This window comes from Natrix helvetica, assembly GCF_964273705.1.
Source record: "Natrix helvetica genome assembly, chromosome: 1".
Lineage (NCBI taxonomy): Eukaryota > Metazoa > Chordata > Lepidosauria > Squamata > Natricidae > Natrix > Natrix helvetica.
In genome coordinates, this window is record NC_138548.1 from 129,478,582 (window position 1) to 129,497,510 (window position 18,929).

Here is an 18,929-nt window from a genome sequence, read left to right on the forward strand (position 1 = left end):
CCCAGTATTAGTCATCCCCTCAAAATAATTGCCATCTGTATCACACTATTATCAGCATTTTGAGGTAGGTCAAATCAGGAAATAGAATCAGAAGAAATAAGAAAAATCTATTTATTGATATAAATTATAATAAAATAATTTTGAAAGCCTAATTGTATTTCCATTTCCTTCCCTCTTATACCAAAGAGACTCAAGGCAAGCCAGTCTTGAGTTTCTTTCTCATGCATTCCTGTTTTCCCAGGCTAAGCTTACGTTCTACTAATGGGCGCATCTTATTTTCTCCAAGATCATCTTTGTATTTCTCTACACTGGTTCACTTGATTAGAGAAGGAAAATATTTTGTTACTATGTTTCTTTTTTCTCTTCTGTTGGCCAAATACATTTTCTAGAACTTTTGTTCCAAATTCCTGATCCTGAATAACATTTTGAATTAGATTTTCTTCTCCAGATGTCTTGGACTCTAGCAGTTGTTATTCCCAACCAATATAGTCTTTGGCCATCCACTCGGAAAGCTAATTTTTAAAAATGGTGAAAATGCTGACTTCATAAGCTAAAGTATTTGCCCTTTGAAAGTAAAAGATGAAACAAAGCTTAAAACTGCATCCAACTGGTAGATGATGCTATTTGTAGGTTGGCCACAGACCATGAGAAATAAGCAGTGCATTTAGCTATGCTTTTTCTATCTCATAGTTATTGGCTCAACAATAGCAGTAGAGGAATAGTCTTTTAAGGAGAATCAAAGTCATCTTAAATTAGTACATCATTTTCACTGAAAAAGGTTGATCAAAGCCAAAACCCAAAGTATTTTGGTAGAAGATATACCTGAATATGTAATCCAAATGTTTATATTTTCTCTTTTACTTCTCATTTCTATTCTAAAATTCTGTCAAGCATCATGAATCCCGACTAAGATTTGAGTCCAATTAAGAATATTAATAGTGTATACATTTTAAAATCCCTGTTCAGTTTCCATGTTTGTTTTGAGATAAAAGAGGGGTAATATTTTACTATAGCCTCTGGTTTTTTAATTCTCTGAAGCTTGCAAATACTTTATCTTCTAGCATGATCAGGTAACTTGCCCCTGGCATGATAACTTAAAAACACATTTTAACACGCTTTTAAAAATGCAAACGCATTGACTTCTCAAGAATATTCATTCCAAATAGTGAATCCTAAAATATAATAAGTGATGGATTCTCATGTTCCATTTTATCTGTATTCAACTTCCAAGAGCTACACATGTGGCTGGTTTGCACAAGATCTATGACAATAAGGGTCCTTCATTCATCTTCTGCTACCATCAATGGGGATGTTTCCACACTTTTAAGAATGAGGACTATTGCTTGGAGGCATCTCTTTGATGTCTCCTTTGGTCCCTTCCTTTGATATCTAGTGGGACAAATTCCTTACCATTCCTCTAAATATATCCAGAATGAAAGTGTCAGGCATCCCTCTCTGTCATGTTCTTGCAGTAGGGGTAGGAGGAGGATATTTTAAATTGTTAGGTGCATTAATGTGTGTTTGACTTGGGTGCAGAATTCTAATTCTATCACGTTTAGTATCAAGAATAAGACTGTCAGATCTGGCATCCAAAACTCCAAACAGCCATCAGGGAGCAGCAAAAACATACCGAAAAGTCTCACTGCAATTTTTTACAGCCCAGCTACAATAGCACAAGGTAGACCCAGTAAGACCTCCATTTGTTTCAGCTGATGAAGCCAGCTCCTCTTCATTCTAGTCAGGGGACACAAGATTCCTTGGACAAACCCAAGTTTTTGGGCAGGGGGAGGAAAGCAAGAGAGACCTCCTGCCCTTCAGAATTCCAGCTAACATTCCACCCTGTCAGGTCCAGCACCCTTAATGCCTGGGAGCTTTTCAACCCCTTCCTCTTGTTCTCACTGGAACAGGCAGAAAGGAATTCTAAAGATGAAGAGACCCACCAAGCATTGCTCTCTGGCTGCAGTTCAACCAGTCTAACCAGTTTACTGCTAAGGCTGCCACCTGGCCAGATTTTTGTTTGTTTGTTTTGCTTTAAAATCAAAGCCTGACTAGAGTTATTCAGAGAGATCAGCCCAAAATGTAGCCTCTTTGAGTGATTGTCTTTCCCCCTCTCGCATCTCCTGACAAGTGAGGCACAGCGTTGCCAAAGAAAAATCAGAACTGAAATTTGATTTTTTGGGGGGAGGGGGGGTTACTAACACACAGGCATGGATATGCACCTGCCCAGCAACAAAACCAAAAATGTAAGATGACTTCCAATCTAATCTTGCAGGGTAGAAACCTGGCTGTCCTATTTCAAGTGGTGCTTGCAATGTTTTCGGAATCTATAAAACATAAATACTTTATTTAACAGAGATTGCTTCCAACCTCTCTCTCCCCACTTCCAAATGGAAACTTAATCCCTGCTTTAGTAAAGTAAGTGAACCAGACAGTTACTTGATGCCCCAATATGGTTTGTTTGTTTGGGCACTGCATATTACGTGAACAAAGTGTTGGTATAGTATCTGCTAACCAAGATTTAGCATATCATGTGACCTTCATCTAAGTATCCCTCCAGTTTCCTCTTTAATAATATTATGCTAGGCCTCTTCCTTATACTATTTCTTCCCAATTTTTGTCACTGGCCTGCCCTTCCTATCTCTCCCACATAGTTATACCCACATAATTATATCTTTATGTGTGATTATTATATAATGAGAGCCAGTTTGGCATAGTTTATGTTTGTTGTTTATGTTTATTGGATTTATATGCTGCCCTTCTCCCAAAGGACTCAAGGCGGTGTACAACATTAAAAAAAACACATATTGCAAAAGTTAAAAAGAAATTAGATAGAGTATCCAACAAACCCAATTAGTATGAACAATAACATTTTAAAAATTGGATTAAAATGAACAATTAAATCAAGCATTTATTTTATTTTGTTCAGGCCAGGCCGGCTTGCTGGAAAAGCCAACTTTTTAGGGCGCGTCGGAAGGACCAGAGGTCGGGGATTATGCGGAGCTCCGGGGGCAGCTCATTCCAGAGGGAAGGCGCTCCCACAGAGAAGGCTCTCCCCCTGGGGGTCGCTAGCCGACACTGTCTGCCAACTGCACCCTGAGGAGGCCAACTCTGTGGGATCGCACTGGACGGTGGGAGGCTACTGGTGGCAGTAGGTGGTCTCACGGGTACCCTGGGCCTAAGCCATGGAGCGCTTTAAAGGTCATAATTAGTACCTTGAATCGTACCCAGAAAACAACCGGCAACCAGTGCAGGCCGCCTAAAAGGGGTGTAACATGGGAGCACCTAGGTACCCCCATGATAACCGGTGTGGCCGCATTCTGCACCAGCTGAAGCCTCCGGGTGCTCTTTAAGGGCAGCCCCATGTAGAGAGTGTTGCAGTAGTCCAGGCAAGAAAAGATGAGGGCATGAGTGACTGTGCACAGAGCATCCCGATCCAGGAAGGAGTGCAACTGATGTACCAGGTGAACCTGGTAAAAGGCCCCCCTGGTCACGGTGTTCTTCTAAACTAAGCTGTGTATCCAGGAGGACTCCCAGATTGTGGGCCCTCTCTCAGGGGGCTAAAATTTCTCCCCCTATCATCAAAGATGGAACTAGTGGTTAAGATACCAGGCTAGATCGGGATTCTATGAGCTCTAGTAATGTCTTAGGCACAACTGGGTGACCTAGGATCAGTCACTTTCTCTCAGCCCTAGGAAGCAGACAATGGTAAAACCCTTTCAAAATCTTGCCAAGAAACTGCAGGGACTTGTCCAAGATTCGGAGACTGACTTGAAGGCAGCAAAAAAAAAACATCCACCCTTTAGACAATACTACCACCAGGTTAATCAGTAGCATATTTCTGAATATCGTCACTGGAAACAAAGATAGCCATTGCCCTTACAGCCTGTTTTTTTAATTACCCATTAATGTCTTCTTAGTAAGTACTCATGATAGTAGACTTGTATGCTCATAAGACCTGTCCTGTCTCTCTGGTATAAAAATGAAACTTGGGAGTTTTTCAGTAGCCTACTCAGAGGTGGTATTCAGCAGGTTCTGACCAGTTCTGGAGAACCGGTAGCGGAAAGTTTGAGTAGTTCGGAGAACCGGTAAATACCACCTCTGGCTGGCCTCGCCCCCATCTATTCTCTGCCTCCTGAAGTCCCAGCTGATCAGGAGGGAATGGGGATTTTACAGTATCCTTTCCCTGGAGTGGGGAGGGAAGGGAGATTTTACAGTATCCTTCCCCTGGCACACCCACCAAGCCATGCCCAGAGAACTGGTAGTAAAAAAAATTGAATCTCACCACTGAGCCTACTGTATTAGCAGTTAGCAATTGGCCATTAACAGTAATGGACTGTGCAAGCAAACAAATCACTAGGTTATTTTTCTCCCTACACTTTCATTGGTAGGTATAAATCAGCATAGACAAATGTTATGCAAATTAGTGTTGTGTGTTTCTGTTGTGGGGTTATGAATAAATTGATCCTTTCCCTCACCCCTCAAAATACCCCTTTGGACTAAAATGTTAAGGTTTAGGTTCGATCCACCAAGGCTCAGGCTTTCTTGTCATTACACCTCAACCTAATCTGGGGTTCCAATCTCCAGTCTTCTTCAAAGCCTACTTTCTTCATAGCAAGAATGCTGGAACTCCTGTTAAATGATGCTATTTTGTCCAGAAAAAAAAGAAAGAAAGAAACTTCCCCCAGGTCATCTTCTGGACTAATTCTATGTCCATCTCAGCAAAATAAATACCGTAGCCTTGTGATATCTTACTTAAACCAACTGGTTTTTTTCACAGTCCACTTTGGCTGCAACGAATTGATGCAATGTTTTAAATTGATATAAAACTCGTTAGAACTTTCAGAGTTTTTCAGGAAGACCATAAGACTATTTCTTTCTCCAAACCACTTGCAGTGAAGGAGAGTAAGCAAAGATGGTTGGGAAGAGATTAACATTGTCACTCTTTCTGGGCGGCTTACAGGGAATCATCTTTTACTCATCCTAAGCAAACCTCCTTACTTACTGTGGTTTGTTTATTTTTTCCTAACTTACGAAGTTAGATTTGTGGAGGACACTATTGTATGGAGAAATTTTAAAGTAACTAATTTGGGCACCGTGCAAATTACGCTTGTGTATATCCTATGTGTTCTCAGAGTAGCTTAAAGATAGGAAAGAAGGAAAGTGAGTGCTTTATTTCACCACCACCACCCCAAACAACAGGGATTTTGAACCAGTTGGGAGATGGACTAGGCCAGGTCTACTTATACTGCTGAATAAGATAGAAAAAGGCCAAGAGAGTACAGATACACAGAAACTAACACAGCTCAAGTCACCATTACCCCTCAAACTGCTTTCACAGAAGACGATGATGTATCCTTTCCCTGTCTGTCGGTCATCAAACCATACTGGCTAAATGGAACATCCATGTGGAGAGGCAGCGTATCTTAACCAGAGCAAAAGCAATTGCTTTCATCAACCGCTACTCAGCTTTCAAGAAGTATTTATATATTTATGCAAAAGGCATGCCCAGGAAGACTTTCCTTGTTTCCAACATGCTGGAGCACACATTATTTCCCCATAGACGCCCCTCCTTTTTTTGTGGCTTCTGAAATCTTACAGGTTTTTAAAGCCAGAATCTCTGGCAAGGAAGTTATGAACTAGTCTTACAGAAGTAAAGTTAAAACCCACCAAACAAATTAGAGACCCTTCCGATCATTACTACCCCTATATCATGCCTCCCATTTTTGCTGTTTTTGTTTGTTTGTTTTTGTTTTTCCTGGAAGCTGCTGGTATCTCCATGCCAGGGCCCAAAAGGAATTAGAAGTTGGCCGGTGCTGTGCCTTGCCGACAGATTCCAGGTTTAAACTGTTTATATTTTCAGTAATTTATAACCTAGTTTATTTTTCAGTAATTTATAACCTAGTTTATTTATAACCAGATTATATTTCTCAGGCATGTTATGCATGCCTCTGGTGCCCTCTTCAGGATGCAGGGTAATGATCTATCCGTGGGAAGGAAATTTTGCACAAAAATACTACTTCTCTGTTTCTCACTGTACTGGTCTGTGTGTGTGTGTGTGAGGGAAGGAGGGAGGGAGGGAGGGAGGGAGGGAGGGAGAGAGAGAGAGAGACAGACAGAGACAGAGACAGCGACAGAGACAGAGACAGAGACAGAGAGACAGAGAGAGAGACAGAGAGTCCATTAAGCATTTGATTTATGTCAGAAAATGGTGGCTGACCCTAAAAAGAAACACCCATTTTAAGCAAGCAAAGAAACTGTTGATACATGCTCACAGTTGATTAAAGTTGAATTGGGTTCTGTCAGAAATGGGTTCCTACCAGTTCGGACCGGTTCAAACGAACCAATAATAACTTGGCAGCCTGGGTCGCTAGAACCAGCAGCAACCCAGGCCTGCCATGTTCCCGAACCGGTTCTCTTGGCGGCATCATAGGCACCATCTTGTTTTTGCCTTCTGCACATGCGCAGAGCAATTTTTGTTGCACTGAGCATGCCCACGCAGCGCACATCAAGTGCATGTGCACAGTGCGTCCCTGAGCAAACTGGCAATAGTGGCAGCCGGAACCCACCCCTGGGTTCAGTTCTGTCTCTAACTCTGAACATGTGCAGGTATATTTGGAGCCTGAAGCCAAATTAATTTTAGGTGGTTAAGGTACCAGACTAAAAACTAGGAGATGGTGAGTTCTAGTCTCAACGTAGGCATGAAGCCAGTTGGATGGCCTTGAGCCAGTCTCTCTCTCTCTCTCTCTGTCAGCCCTAGAAAGCAGGCACTTCTGAAAACCTGCCCAGAAAAATGCAGGGATTTGTCTCGGCAGTTGCCCCAAAACTCCACTGAAATTGAAAGCAGCAACAACAAAAATGAGTTGCACCCACAGGTACTGGAAGAGCCCAATAGCAATTTAATGGCATAGCTGTCAAAGCATAAGCCTATGATCAGGCCTCCATCATGGAATTTTAGAGCTGATTTTGGGATACTTCCCACCTCTGCCTCATAGGGTTGTTGTGAAGATAAAATGAAGCGGGGCGGTGCATTCTTTTACCACTTTATCTCTGTGCCTTTAAAAAGTGCCTATTACCTTTCCATATAAAGCTGCTTCTGATAAAAGTGCAGCACTAAACAAGAAGGGGGAAATGACCCAAATGCCAGACGGCAATAACAACAAATATGATCAAGGAGCTTCCTTTTGTAATTAGAAGTCAATGAAATGTCTTCGGTACTAGGAAAATATTTTCCTGGCCTCTAGCCAGTGGTGGGATTCAGCCAGTTTGTACCACTTCAGGAGAACAGGTTGTTAACTTTCTGAGCAGTTTGGTGAACTGGTTGTTGGAAGAAATTATTAGGGCAGAGAAGCGGTTGTTAAATTATTTGAATCCCACCATTGCCTCTAGCACAGTGATGGCGAACCTTTTGTGGCGGGGGGAGCGCAGGGGGATCATGTGCGGGTGTGCCATACCCATAATGCTATGTGCACGACCCCAGCGTGCACGCGCGCACAACCAATACTCCCCCCCCCCATTTTTGGTGTGCTTTTTCATCCTCTCCAGGCTCCAGGGACTTTATCGGAACCTGGGGAGGGCGAAAACAGCCTCCACCGCCGCCCGGAAGCCCTCCGGGAACGTGAAAAAACGGCCCTATGGGCAAACCAGAAGTTCGGGAACAGACTTCTGGTTTGCTCGTAGGATCATTTTTCTTTTGGAAATTAGCAGCAAGCTTAGCACCAATTGGGTATTAAAGAGTGTCCAGAAAACTCTCATCTCTTTGGATATATAGATACAGAATGCCATGTTTCTACTCTTCTTCCCTGTTACCATCTTGTGCTCCCCATGCCCCTCTCCCCTGTTCTAGTAGTAGACATGGTCAGTAGAGGACTCCATAGACTCTGGGAGTTAAGATTCATTTAAATTGGGAACCAAAAATAAACCTCTTTTGCTTTAAGAGCCATATTAAAGGTCATAAGTTAGCTAAGTATAGCTGTCACCAACTTGTTCCTATATATAAACCACCCTGGAGCTCTGAAAATGACCATCTATTAAAGAGATCACATTGGCAGGGATCAGGTACAAAATTTAAGAGGTGGGATGTATTTGTGGAATTCACTGCCACAAAAGCATGGGAAAAACCACCAACGTGAACTGCTCTCCAGGAAAAAAAAAAAAATAAAACAAATACCTGGACAAGAAACAAGTGCCAACTAGACTATGAAACTCAGAAAAGTAAAATTCCTTTTAAGTGGCAATGTATTTTTAGTGATCAAATACTGAGGATTAGCAAGAGGCTGGTATCAGCAATTTGTCAGCTTTGAAGGTTCTTGGGCCAGCCAGTAAGCCAAAGTCAGAATAGAAGCAGGTAACTCTGTCAAGTTAATTTGTTACAGTTTTATTACTTAACTTTCCCTCCCTTCTTCTCTCTCTCTCTCTGTCTCTCTCTCTCTCCCACTCATACTCTCTCGCACACTACAAAAACACACACCCATGTAAATTAATGCAATTTTCCATAGACTTTCCCTAAGATGTGAACTTGTGCGCACGCATTTGTTTTTAAATGCAAATATTTTTCCAATAGTAAAATGCTTCTCTTTTTTTATTATTTTTTGCACACTTTTATCTAATACAAACTTGATAGAGGATCTTTTTTTCGGATGCCATCCATGTTAAAAGTTGCTATTCAGGCTTGCCTTGGGAGATCTAAAAAAGAAATATTGACTTTAAAAATTTCTCATGGTACAATTTTTTAAACCCTTTGTCAAAATATACACTTCTAGACAATGTTGATAAAAGTTACCGTTACTCCCACTAATTCAGCTGGGGGATGTCCATTGAAGTAAAAGTATGATGGGCACTCCAGAGCTCCCTCTTGATGGGGTAGCACTATCCTGAAAGGAGCCTATCCATGATCTAGGGGTGCTTTCCAAAGTCAGAGCTACTGCTGGATGGAGCAGAATAGCCTTTACCAACTTCAGTTAGATCACCAGCTGTAGGCCTTCCTGAAGCAGGAGGACCATGCAGTACAGTGACGTATGGTGAGGTTTATGGCTGGTGAGGCTGGTGACGTCATCAGGAAGGCGGGGAATGGGATCACGTGTGCTGGAGGCTCAGGCTGCCTCAGCCTCCAGCACACGTGATCCCATTCCCCGCCTTCCTGAGCGTGCTCCGCCGGCTCGCGCTCCGCAGTCCTCGAAAGCGACTGGGAAACGATGAGAACCTTCCTGCCTCTGCTCGACTTTGCGCGCTCCTCGCGACTGCATATTGCAGTCGCGAGGAGCACGCGAAATCCAGCAGAGGCAGGAAGGTTCTCGTCGTTCCCCAGTCGCTTTCGTGCCTTCGTCATCCGGGAGCACTGACAACATTTCTGCCTCCGCAGCTCCCGGGCGCGGTTGGACGGATGTATATAATATTATAATATTATTTATATATATATATATATATATATATATATATATATATATATATATATATATATATATATATATATATATATATATATATATATATATATATATATATACATATACATACATACATACATACATATATATATATATATATATATATATATATATATATACACAGAGAGAGAGAGAGAGAGAGAGAGAGAGAGAGAGAGAGGGGGGGGGGGGGGGAGAGAGAGAGAGAGAGAGAATATAATATTATATACTATTATTTCATGAAGAGAGGTGAGGCTCTGCCTCCCCTGCCTCCCCTGCCCGCACGTCCCTGGTGCAGTAGTAATTCCCTCTCCCATCACCATTTGTTTGGACTACTGCAGTACACTTTAACATGGTGCTCCCTTTAAAGACAATTCATAAATTGTACTTGGTGCAAAATGCAGCAATCCCAGATGTTAGTTACCAGTTCGCTTATCCAATGGGCAAGGATTATCCTTATCCTTCAACCCAAAGCAAGCCATCCAACACAGACAATGTCAATGCCTCAAAGCTGAGTGCATAGATCTCTGTCTATGGGTTTGAATTAGGTCCAATAGTCACATAGCCACTGTCTGAAGTTACAGCAGCATTGGGGGGAAAATGATTTATGGACCGATCCTCACATTTACAATTATTACAGCACCGCCACAATCATGTGATCAAAATTAGAGCAGTCAGCATATTTATGACCATTATCATATGACAGTATTCCCAAATCATGTGACCGCCATTTGGAATCCAATGCATTGATGAACATGGCAAAAAGTCCAAACACAAATTGAAAATGTTCTTTCTGTTTTTTTCCCCATCTAGAAAGGGAATCCCGTGAGCACGAAGAACCAACCACTTCTGAGATGGCTGAGGAGACCTATTCATCCAAATTGTACAGAAACAAGGGGCTCGGGCGCTACTCTGAACTAAAGGCAGAGGCAGTGAAGAAAGACCGCAAGAAGAAATTGACTTTATCTAAGATTGTGGGTGGGGCAGAAAATACTGCACACCCTCGAGTTGCTGCTCCAGAACTAAGACCAGAATTCGAATTGGTAAGAGCCATTCTTCCTAAGGCCTCTAAGTTTTCCTTTGTCTATATATATTTCTGTCTTGCTTTTCTCCCTCTCATATTCCTGCTACCTTTACCTTGAGTGGAGGCCATTACCCAGAAGAGCTGGGAATACTATGAGGCAGACATAGAGTTGGTGGACATCCAGCGAGACAGCATTAAAAGCAGTTGTACCATTCTACGGGTTTACCAACCGGTTCTCTGAGCACGTGCTTCACTTCCCCCAGATAAAGATGGCACCTTCTTTCCTGGGGTTCTGGAAAGCTTTAAAAACCTGGTTTTGGCCCCAAGTCTGAGATTTATTATTTCTTCAATGGCCTCTGGTGGTGGTTTTTTTTTCTGTGTGTTGTGTGTTTTTTAAGTTTTTTATTTATTTTTGTTACATAATGAAAATTCTTGTGTGAACAGAGTGTTGTATGAATTCTCCCTTTAACATTCCCACCAAAAGACATACTTCATTTTACATTATATTTCCATTATTTCCCATTTTAGCCATATTACTTTTCTTCTCCTATTTTCCAATTTCTAGTTTTTAATATGTACAAACAATATAAATTTTCTTTCTCTTTAAAAATGAACAACTTATCATTTCTTTTCCATCTGTTTTCTATTAACAATATAAATCTTCAAGTTTTCAAATTTCAAGTTTTATATAATCAGCACAACCTAATTATTTAATAGCTTTAAGGTTCTTAATATAATTCCCACACATTCTAATTAAAACATATCTTTACCTGTTTTATTTTATTCATCTTGTCTATCGGATCATTTTAGTCTGTCTTGTCAGTTTGATTTTATGTTTTTAGCTGATTTGTTTGTTTGTTTTTCAGTTTTGTAAAAAGTGGCCCAGAGTCCACTGAAATTGGGTGACCAATACGTCTAAATCAGGGGTGTCCAAACTTGGGAACTTTAAGACTTGTGGACTTCAACTCCCAGAATTCCCCAGCCAGCAAGGCTGGCTGGGGAATTCTGGGAGTTGAAGTCCACAAGTCTTAAAGTTCCCAAGTTTGGACACCCCTGGTCTAAATAAATAACAATATTAGTCTTCACACTCAGATAAATTGAGCCATTGTCAAGATTGGTATCCCCATGAGTATATTCTAGTTAATCTGACTCCAAGTCGAAAACTCTGTGTTCATCCACTTTAGCCTTGAGTTTCTTGGTATTCCTTCACCAACCTTTCTGTGGTTGCTTCTCTTTCTCCAGGGCCCTTGCCGTCGGCAAATGGAGGCATCATTACAGGAACTCAAATCCAGCCAGCGAATGATCCCTCGAGCTGTTCATCTTCCCAACTGTGACAGGAAAGGATTCTATAAAAGGAAACAGGTATTATTTCCTGCTGGGTTCAAAATAAAAATGTATGCTTTGCAACTAAGGAGCAGGGACAAATTTGCACCATTTTGTTTTTTCATTGTCAAGCCAGACACCAGATTTGAGTTTCCACCAATGGGAAACCTCTTGTCCTACCCCCATGTGGGAGCTTTGAATCACAGGCCATAGCTGAGACAGAAGTTAAATTTGTTCAGTTGTAGGAAAGCTATAGAAGCCCCACAAAACAATGAGGAGAAGGCTACATTTTAGATCCAGAATCACTTCAATTGTTGTATATGCCTGGTTCCAGATAGGATAGCTTATCCCCTAGAAACGAGGCCAGCCACCATCTCAAGAGTGCACTGCACAGCCTCCTCCCGCGCCCCAAATAAATGAATTTCTGACCTTGGGGGAATATTCTGTAAGATCAATCCTGCTCGACTAAGTAATGAGCTGGATTTATATTTCTGTCCTCCTCTCCTGATAGTTTGATGATAAGTTGAAAGTTCAGGTGAATTTCATGCAAGATGAATCAGGTGTTAGAAATGGCAGCCCAGCTATCCTGCTGCTCACTTGTTGATCCTTTTCCTTCCTCTCTCTAGTGCAAACCATCTCGGGGCCGAAAACGTGGCCTGTGCTGGTGTGTGGACAAGTATGGATTGAAGCTGCCAGGAACTGATTATGTAGCTGGAGACCTGCAGTGTCACAATTTTGACAGCGGAAACACAGAATGAAGATCCTGGTTGCCTCTCTCTTTGCCAGAGCCCTTCCCCACCCATCACCCACCCACACCTCACGATGCCCCAAAAGACTGATTCCTTTCATCTCATTTAAGGAACTGTGGACCTCGGAATCTACAGCATATGTCATCAGCTTCTCTCAGTGTCAATGACAGAGACTGAAGGAGAAAAGGCAACCCATTAAGGCAGAAGGGAAGGAAGGAAGGAAGGAAGGAAGGAAGGAAGGAAGGAAGGAAGGAAGGAAGGAAGGAAGGAAGGAAGGAAGGAAGGAAGATCACCATGATGACCACCTCCATGGAACAGGTCCATCAAGAAGCTCATAGGCCACCATGCTTGCCCTTGACTCTAACCTGCCACCCAGAGAAGCACTGACCTAGGAAGCTTTCAGAGGCACTTGAATAATAATTTCTTTTCTCCTTTCTTTGATATTGCAGTTTAAAGCCTTTCCAGTTTAAAAAAAAGTACTTAGTTTAAACAAACAACTCTTAGGACAAGCAGACCTCTTGTTATCTCTTAGGGCATGTTTTTCTTTCTTTCTTCTTTTTTTTTTAAAAAAAATGTTCATTTCTGGAACCTCTTCTCTCTTTTCCCTTTCAAGGACTAAAAGCATGTTGATGCCCTTGCCCTCTATGACTTCCCTTTTATTAAAAAGCAAAAGGTCAGATGACAACAGAATCCTATAGTGGGATGAAGCAAAATTAAGAATTAAAAACTTACTGTCCCCAGTGGGTTTCTTTCCCAGGACAGCAAAAGGGTTCAACCTGATTATTTAAAGTGTCTTGTACAGTCCTTTCCTATGTAAATACAGATGTGTGCACAGATTTTTAGTCTTTGTTCTCGATTTAAGAATCCCATTTCCTGACATGCAAAGCCCTTTGATTTTAATTGTGCACGAAGGCCCGGCAACTTGTTCAGGGCTACTTGCAAAAGTCAAAGGTGTTCAGAGTTGTGTATTTGCAGGAACAGTGCCCAAGTTGAAACATGGTTTGCCAGACATCTTGCAGGCACTTAAAGCCTGAAATGTTTGTTGCTTCTATAAACACACCTGTGGATTTCCACCTTCTGACAGGCTAAAACAGTAAGATCTCTTTGCTTTTTTTTGTTTTTTGTTTAACTCTGGAAGGACACCTAATTCTTCACTACCATATCCCAAATGTCCTTTACAATGAAAATTCCAAGAGGCCGGTTGATGATTCATAAAATTACACATACTGGAAATGTAAACGTGATCTGTATGAAATGTTTTACCATTTCCCCATATCTACAACATTCAGAGAAGTCTCTGTAGGGCAGAGGCCGGTACTATTTCAAAGCCTACTTGAGTGGCTGGAAAGAAGTTATCCCTTTTTCCCCCTGCCTCTCTCTTCTAACCGAACTTCTAGCATCTCTAACAGCTGCTTAGTAAGCAGAAATTCAACAGTGAAGATTTGATCTATTACATTAATGTGTTATTTGTCCTGGGGAGAAGCTGTATCTATTTAATTTTTGACAGTGCCCCACTGAAAAAACCTAGGGACCCTGTCAGGAAAGCAAGAGAAACCAAACCCACACAACCACTTTCAGAGACCATTGATTCAACAGCTTTGGCATTCAGGCTTGGGCAGACCACTAAAGCCGTTTAATTTCTTTGTAATTATAATTGTTGCTTTATTTTTTTGTTATGTTTCCGTGGACACTGCCATAACAAGGTCGTTGTTGTTGTTCCCCCAATGCCCATAACAATGACTGAAAGGCAAGGCAACAGCAAGAAGGAGCAGCTCCCATTCTGATTGTGGGACTAATCCTTGAAATAGAAGCCAGCGAGAAATATTGGCCCACCCTGATCTAACTAGCCAATACAAGACAGTCCTGAATATATTTCCCCTTCCGAGAGAGGACTCTAAAGGACTTGAGGATCTTGCTGGTGCTGACTGCAAGCACTTCCAAGCCAAGTACTGATCAGAAGCATGGAGGAAAAAAGCTGGCTTCCTAGGAGCAGGAGCAGCAAGCCCACATGTGTCCAGCATTCGGAATGGGTGCTACTGATGGGAGAACCAGAAGGACACCCATGATGCACAACTAACACAGATGAAAGGAAATAAGAAATCCTCCTGACAGGATTGGCTATTACATCCAAGTGACACTGGTGGGTTTTGCTCCCCGGCTCCTCTCCCTTCACCACTAATATTCAACTAGGTTCCAAAACTACATTGGAAAGCTAATGAATACCTGGCTTTAGCAGGGATATGGGAATTGACAAGAAAATTGGGACATTTGGCCTCACTATGAAAGCAGAAGGCAAAATCCTCTTCTTACAAGGATGGATGCAAACATTTATTTCTTCAATACATGTTTGAAGTCTGATTAGTTGTCGGTTACTATCCACCATGAAAGAAAAATTCAGCTCTATCCATTTGTCCCACGTCTTGATATCTGATCCAATTTTTTGTTATTTCCAGAAATTGTCACCTCTAAGTGCTCCATCTGTCATCTTCCCTGGGCTTTGGCAGCAGAGATTTCATAGCTATTCTTCTAAGAGTTGCGGCTCAGCCTACCATGAGCTTTCATACAAACAAATGGTTGGACTGTACTTTTGATTGAAATATTTGCTACTGTGACAGCTGGACCCAAGTACTTTCCCCCTTCCCATCCTGCTTTAGGAAGAGGATAATAGGCCTAAGTTTACTATCTACACTGGGCTGGAAGCTGGTTGAATTGTTTCTGCCCTCTTCTCTTCTAAGCAAGCCCTGGAGTATTCTGCTGGGTCTATAATTAGTCAAGCTTTCCTTTCAAATTCTATGATAGATAAGATGCTAGATATCACTAACGCTAAGTAATGACAGTGTAGCTCTTTTAGAAATCCTGTGCCAGCTTTTCCAACTTGGCAACTCTCAAAAGTGTTGGGAAAGTGATCCTCAAAACCTCCAGGGAAAATCTCTTCTGTTAGGGTGGCATTAAGTAGGAGAAGGTTGGTCTACATAACAAATCCAGAAATTGTATGAATGGACTTCTCCGTCCCAAGTAGGTGATGTATGAAAAGAGTACATATCAATGTGATGGTGAAAGGAGGAAGAGAATCTGTGCTGTTGGCAACTTGAGGCACTTTTTTTGCCAGCATCTGTGGTAACTTATTGCCCAAGCAAGAAATTTGTATGCGATTTTGATTTTCTGTCCCGAGGACAGAATTTCTTCTCCAACGACAGCCAAATGGCAGTCAGGGGTCTCTTTGGAAAAATGGCCAGCGTTCCCTCCCAGCTGGGATGACCTAATGTTGTGAAAGAGTCATTTGTCTTAGAATTCCTTCAAGTGATCAATTGCTGCCATGATTATTCCTATCTTTACTCTAGGCCTAACATTTCCAGGGGAAGTTAATTTAGAAAACCCCTTTGCCTTCCATCCATTATAACTGGACTAGACTAGAGAAACAGAATGGTGCTTCTTATGTATGTCATATCTGCTAGCTTCGGACGTTTGATGGTAGAGGTTGAATTGAGTCCCCTTTTGAATGAAACTGACCCTGCCTAAGGATGGGTTGAAGCCTCTTAATTTTCTATAGGGCAGGGACTCTTCACTGGAGCATTTGTCTCCAAGCACACGATTGTTTTAAGAGAGATAAAGCCTGAGGATTCTAAAATCGATATCCCTTTCTGTAAAGCTAGCATTAAAGAGGTATATACATCGGCAGGTGCATCTGTCTAGAACATAAAGTGGGAGGAGATGAACTAGGCACATAAGAAAAGTAAGTGAGGCAAATTTGCAGATCATGCTGGGTTTCTATTACTAGAATATATATATTTTTGCTTAGCTTTTTCCAAAGTATCCTGACAGCAATAGCTTTCTAAGACTGTCCAGAATCCTACTATATGACTGAATTTCCTGTTTCCTAGAAAGAGAAATAATCATTCATTTAGAAAGAAAAAGTATTGTTAAATGTCAGCCTGAGATACAAATTCATCCTAAATTGCCTAAGACGAAAGAATGTAACTCAAACACTTCTTCCTTCCTTCCCTAGTTTTAACTCAGACCATGTTATTTCCTTTTCCTCCTCTCCCACCATCCTTGATATGAATCTGTTGTTTCCTGACACTTGAAATCATTACCCTGCATAGAAAATACTAGCTTTTCTTCCTCCATAAACAGGCTTGAGGAAGGTCACTGGTCTTCCTATCCATGAGACACATAAGACTAATTCTACTGTCAAGGGAAGTGACTCAGGGGAATCATTTCCCCATATAGCTGTTCCCTTGTCAGCTCCAATGCAATATTTCTGCCCCCACTGTTTCAGAAATTCATCGACTGCCTCCAAGGATAGTCCCTTCATCTTATTATTTGGTTGACTGAGATAAGAAAGAGAAACCAACCCTAGTATGTTAGTTACGTAGAACTTCCCTTACATCTGTATTATTTAATCTTGACTTACGGTAAACAGCCTGGAGGATAGGTCACCATGGTAGACTTCAACACATAGAAATCTTCACTGGATTTCTTGCCCCAGCACTTAAAATCTCGCTGGAAATGCAACAAAGCTCCTTTTCTAAGCCATCCCTGCAAGCTTTGATTCTTTTATTCTAGGAAAGGTGAATAAAGCAAATTTGGGGAGGGGGTTCTTCCCCATGAGGGCAGCTATCCTTAGAATTAACCTTTATTCTTTCTCTACATACTAATTTCCTTTACCTTCAATTCCAGTCATTTGGAAGAAGAGGAAATTGCTTCAGGCAGTTGGTTCTGAGTAAAGATCCCCTTTCTTTCTTTCTTTCTTTCTTTCTTTCTTTCTTTCTTTTTTTTCTTTCTTTCTTTCTTTCCTGCAAAGGAAATAAAGATCTTTCTAGGTTTCCTGCCCAAGTTCCAAAATAATTTGATCAGCCCTGCCCTAAGTGGAGGAAAAGGGAAGCAAGTCACTTTGGTCAACAATCCTGCTGTTTTGAATCCCATCTTTATCCTTGACCAAAGGGAGAAGGCTCCCCTGTTCCCCCCTCCCCCACCCAAAAACATGACCCTCCTCCCATCAGAGGAGTGAATCACAGTGAGAGGAGGTAATAAAAATGATAAAAGACAAAGCAGTGGGGGACGCTCCCTTCAGAAGTATAAAGAATGCAAGTGGGAAGGAGGCTTTGGAGGCGCCAAAGGTAGTCAGTTCTGAACTCCAAGAGCATCATCAACCAGTTGGGATTAGGAGCACACCTAGACCTCCAACAGCCTTCTCCAACCTGAAGGCTCTCCAGATGTGCCTTAACACTCTTCAAAGGTTAAGCCACCCTGGCAAGACCTTAGGGTTCCAATGCATCTGGAAAGCAGCGAAGTCAGAGACGCCTTCTCTAGAGAGTCACACTGCAGCTGATAATATTCAAAGGCAGGCAGCTTCTAGAATAGCCCAAACCTATTTGCAGCCAGAGAGCCTTTGTCAGTGCTGTGGTGGGCCGTTGTATTTTGAAACCACTAGTTCAAAGAGGAGGACTGCACTATTTCTCCACTTCATCCCTCTCTCCTTCCTTCTTTCACTTTTAACAGAGCCTAGATGACTTACGCAGTTAGCCAGTCACCCCGGTTCCCAGCCCCACCCAGCCCATTCCCGCCTTCTTTTAGGAGCTGCTTGGCTAATGCCCCAAAACTTGAGTCCTTCCATTTGCAACCTTGCCCCCCTTTAAGCCCTTCCAATGCAATGATTACACCCCACGATAGCACAGTGAACAGACAAGATTCCGAGATTCTGCCTGGTTTTATTTTTCATTACACCATTTATCCACTACACATTTTACAGTAGCTTTTAATAGCTTTACATACATACATACATACTTAGTTCTGTGGCTGTTTTGTTTTTGTTTTCCTTTGCAGTAAGCAAGAATATTCATACTTTTACCAGTGGGGGGGAAATGCAGTTTGTGGAAAAAAAACCTGACAATGGATGAGGAGTGTAATGCTCTGTTTAGCATTTTGTACTTAAAAAAAAAAGAATCTCACATTTTATTAAAAGGTGAAGATTGCTGTATACTATTTATTCAACTTATAATTTATGTTACTCTTTGATCTTTGTCTTTTCTTATGACAAAGCAGTTATTTAATAAAGTTATGCATTCAGTTAAGTCTGCGTGCATGGCCTAAAACAAGTCTGTGTGTTCACTATACACTGGATTAAAACTGGCCAGCCTGCTATTAAGCGGGCCAATGGAGAATCTTTTGACTCTTTGGAACTGCCAAAGTATTAATGGACGTGGACAAAAGACCAACATAGACATGGAGATGGATCAAAGACCTATTATTACACAAGTCTTGGAGGTTATAGGGCACCTCATGGCATAGCTGAGCATCAGAATTATCCTTAATTCATCAGGGTTCCCCCACTGTTTTATGTCACTTTTCCACTAAGAGCTAATAGCATCTGCTTTTTCATGGGAGAGAAGATAAAGAGTTTGGAGTATC

General features: G+C 41.7%; 1 protein-coding gene across 1 annotated transcript in view; it reads left to right on the forward strand.

The window, feature by feature from the left end:
- Window positions 1-18,086, forward strand: part of IGFBP5 (insulin like growth factor binding protein 5) — a 50,194-nt gene extending 32,108 nt beyond the window's left edge. Inside the window, exons 2-4 of the mRNA XM_081971180.1 lie at window positions 10,236-10,465; window positions 11,689-11,808; window positions 12,396-18,086. Of these exons, the coding sequence (XP_081827306.1) occupies window positions 10,236-10,465; window positions 11,689-11,808; window positions 12,396-12,527 (482 nt within the window). The 3' untranslated portion in view covers window positions 12,528-18,086. The remainder of the gene's footprint in view (window positions 1-10,235; window positions 10,466-11,688; window positions 11,809-12,395) is intronic.
- Window positions 18,087-18,929: the final 843 nt, after the last annotated feature.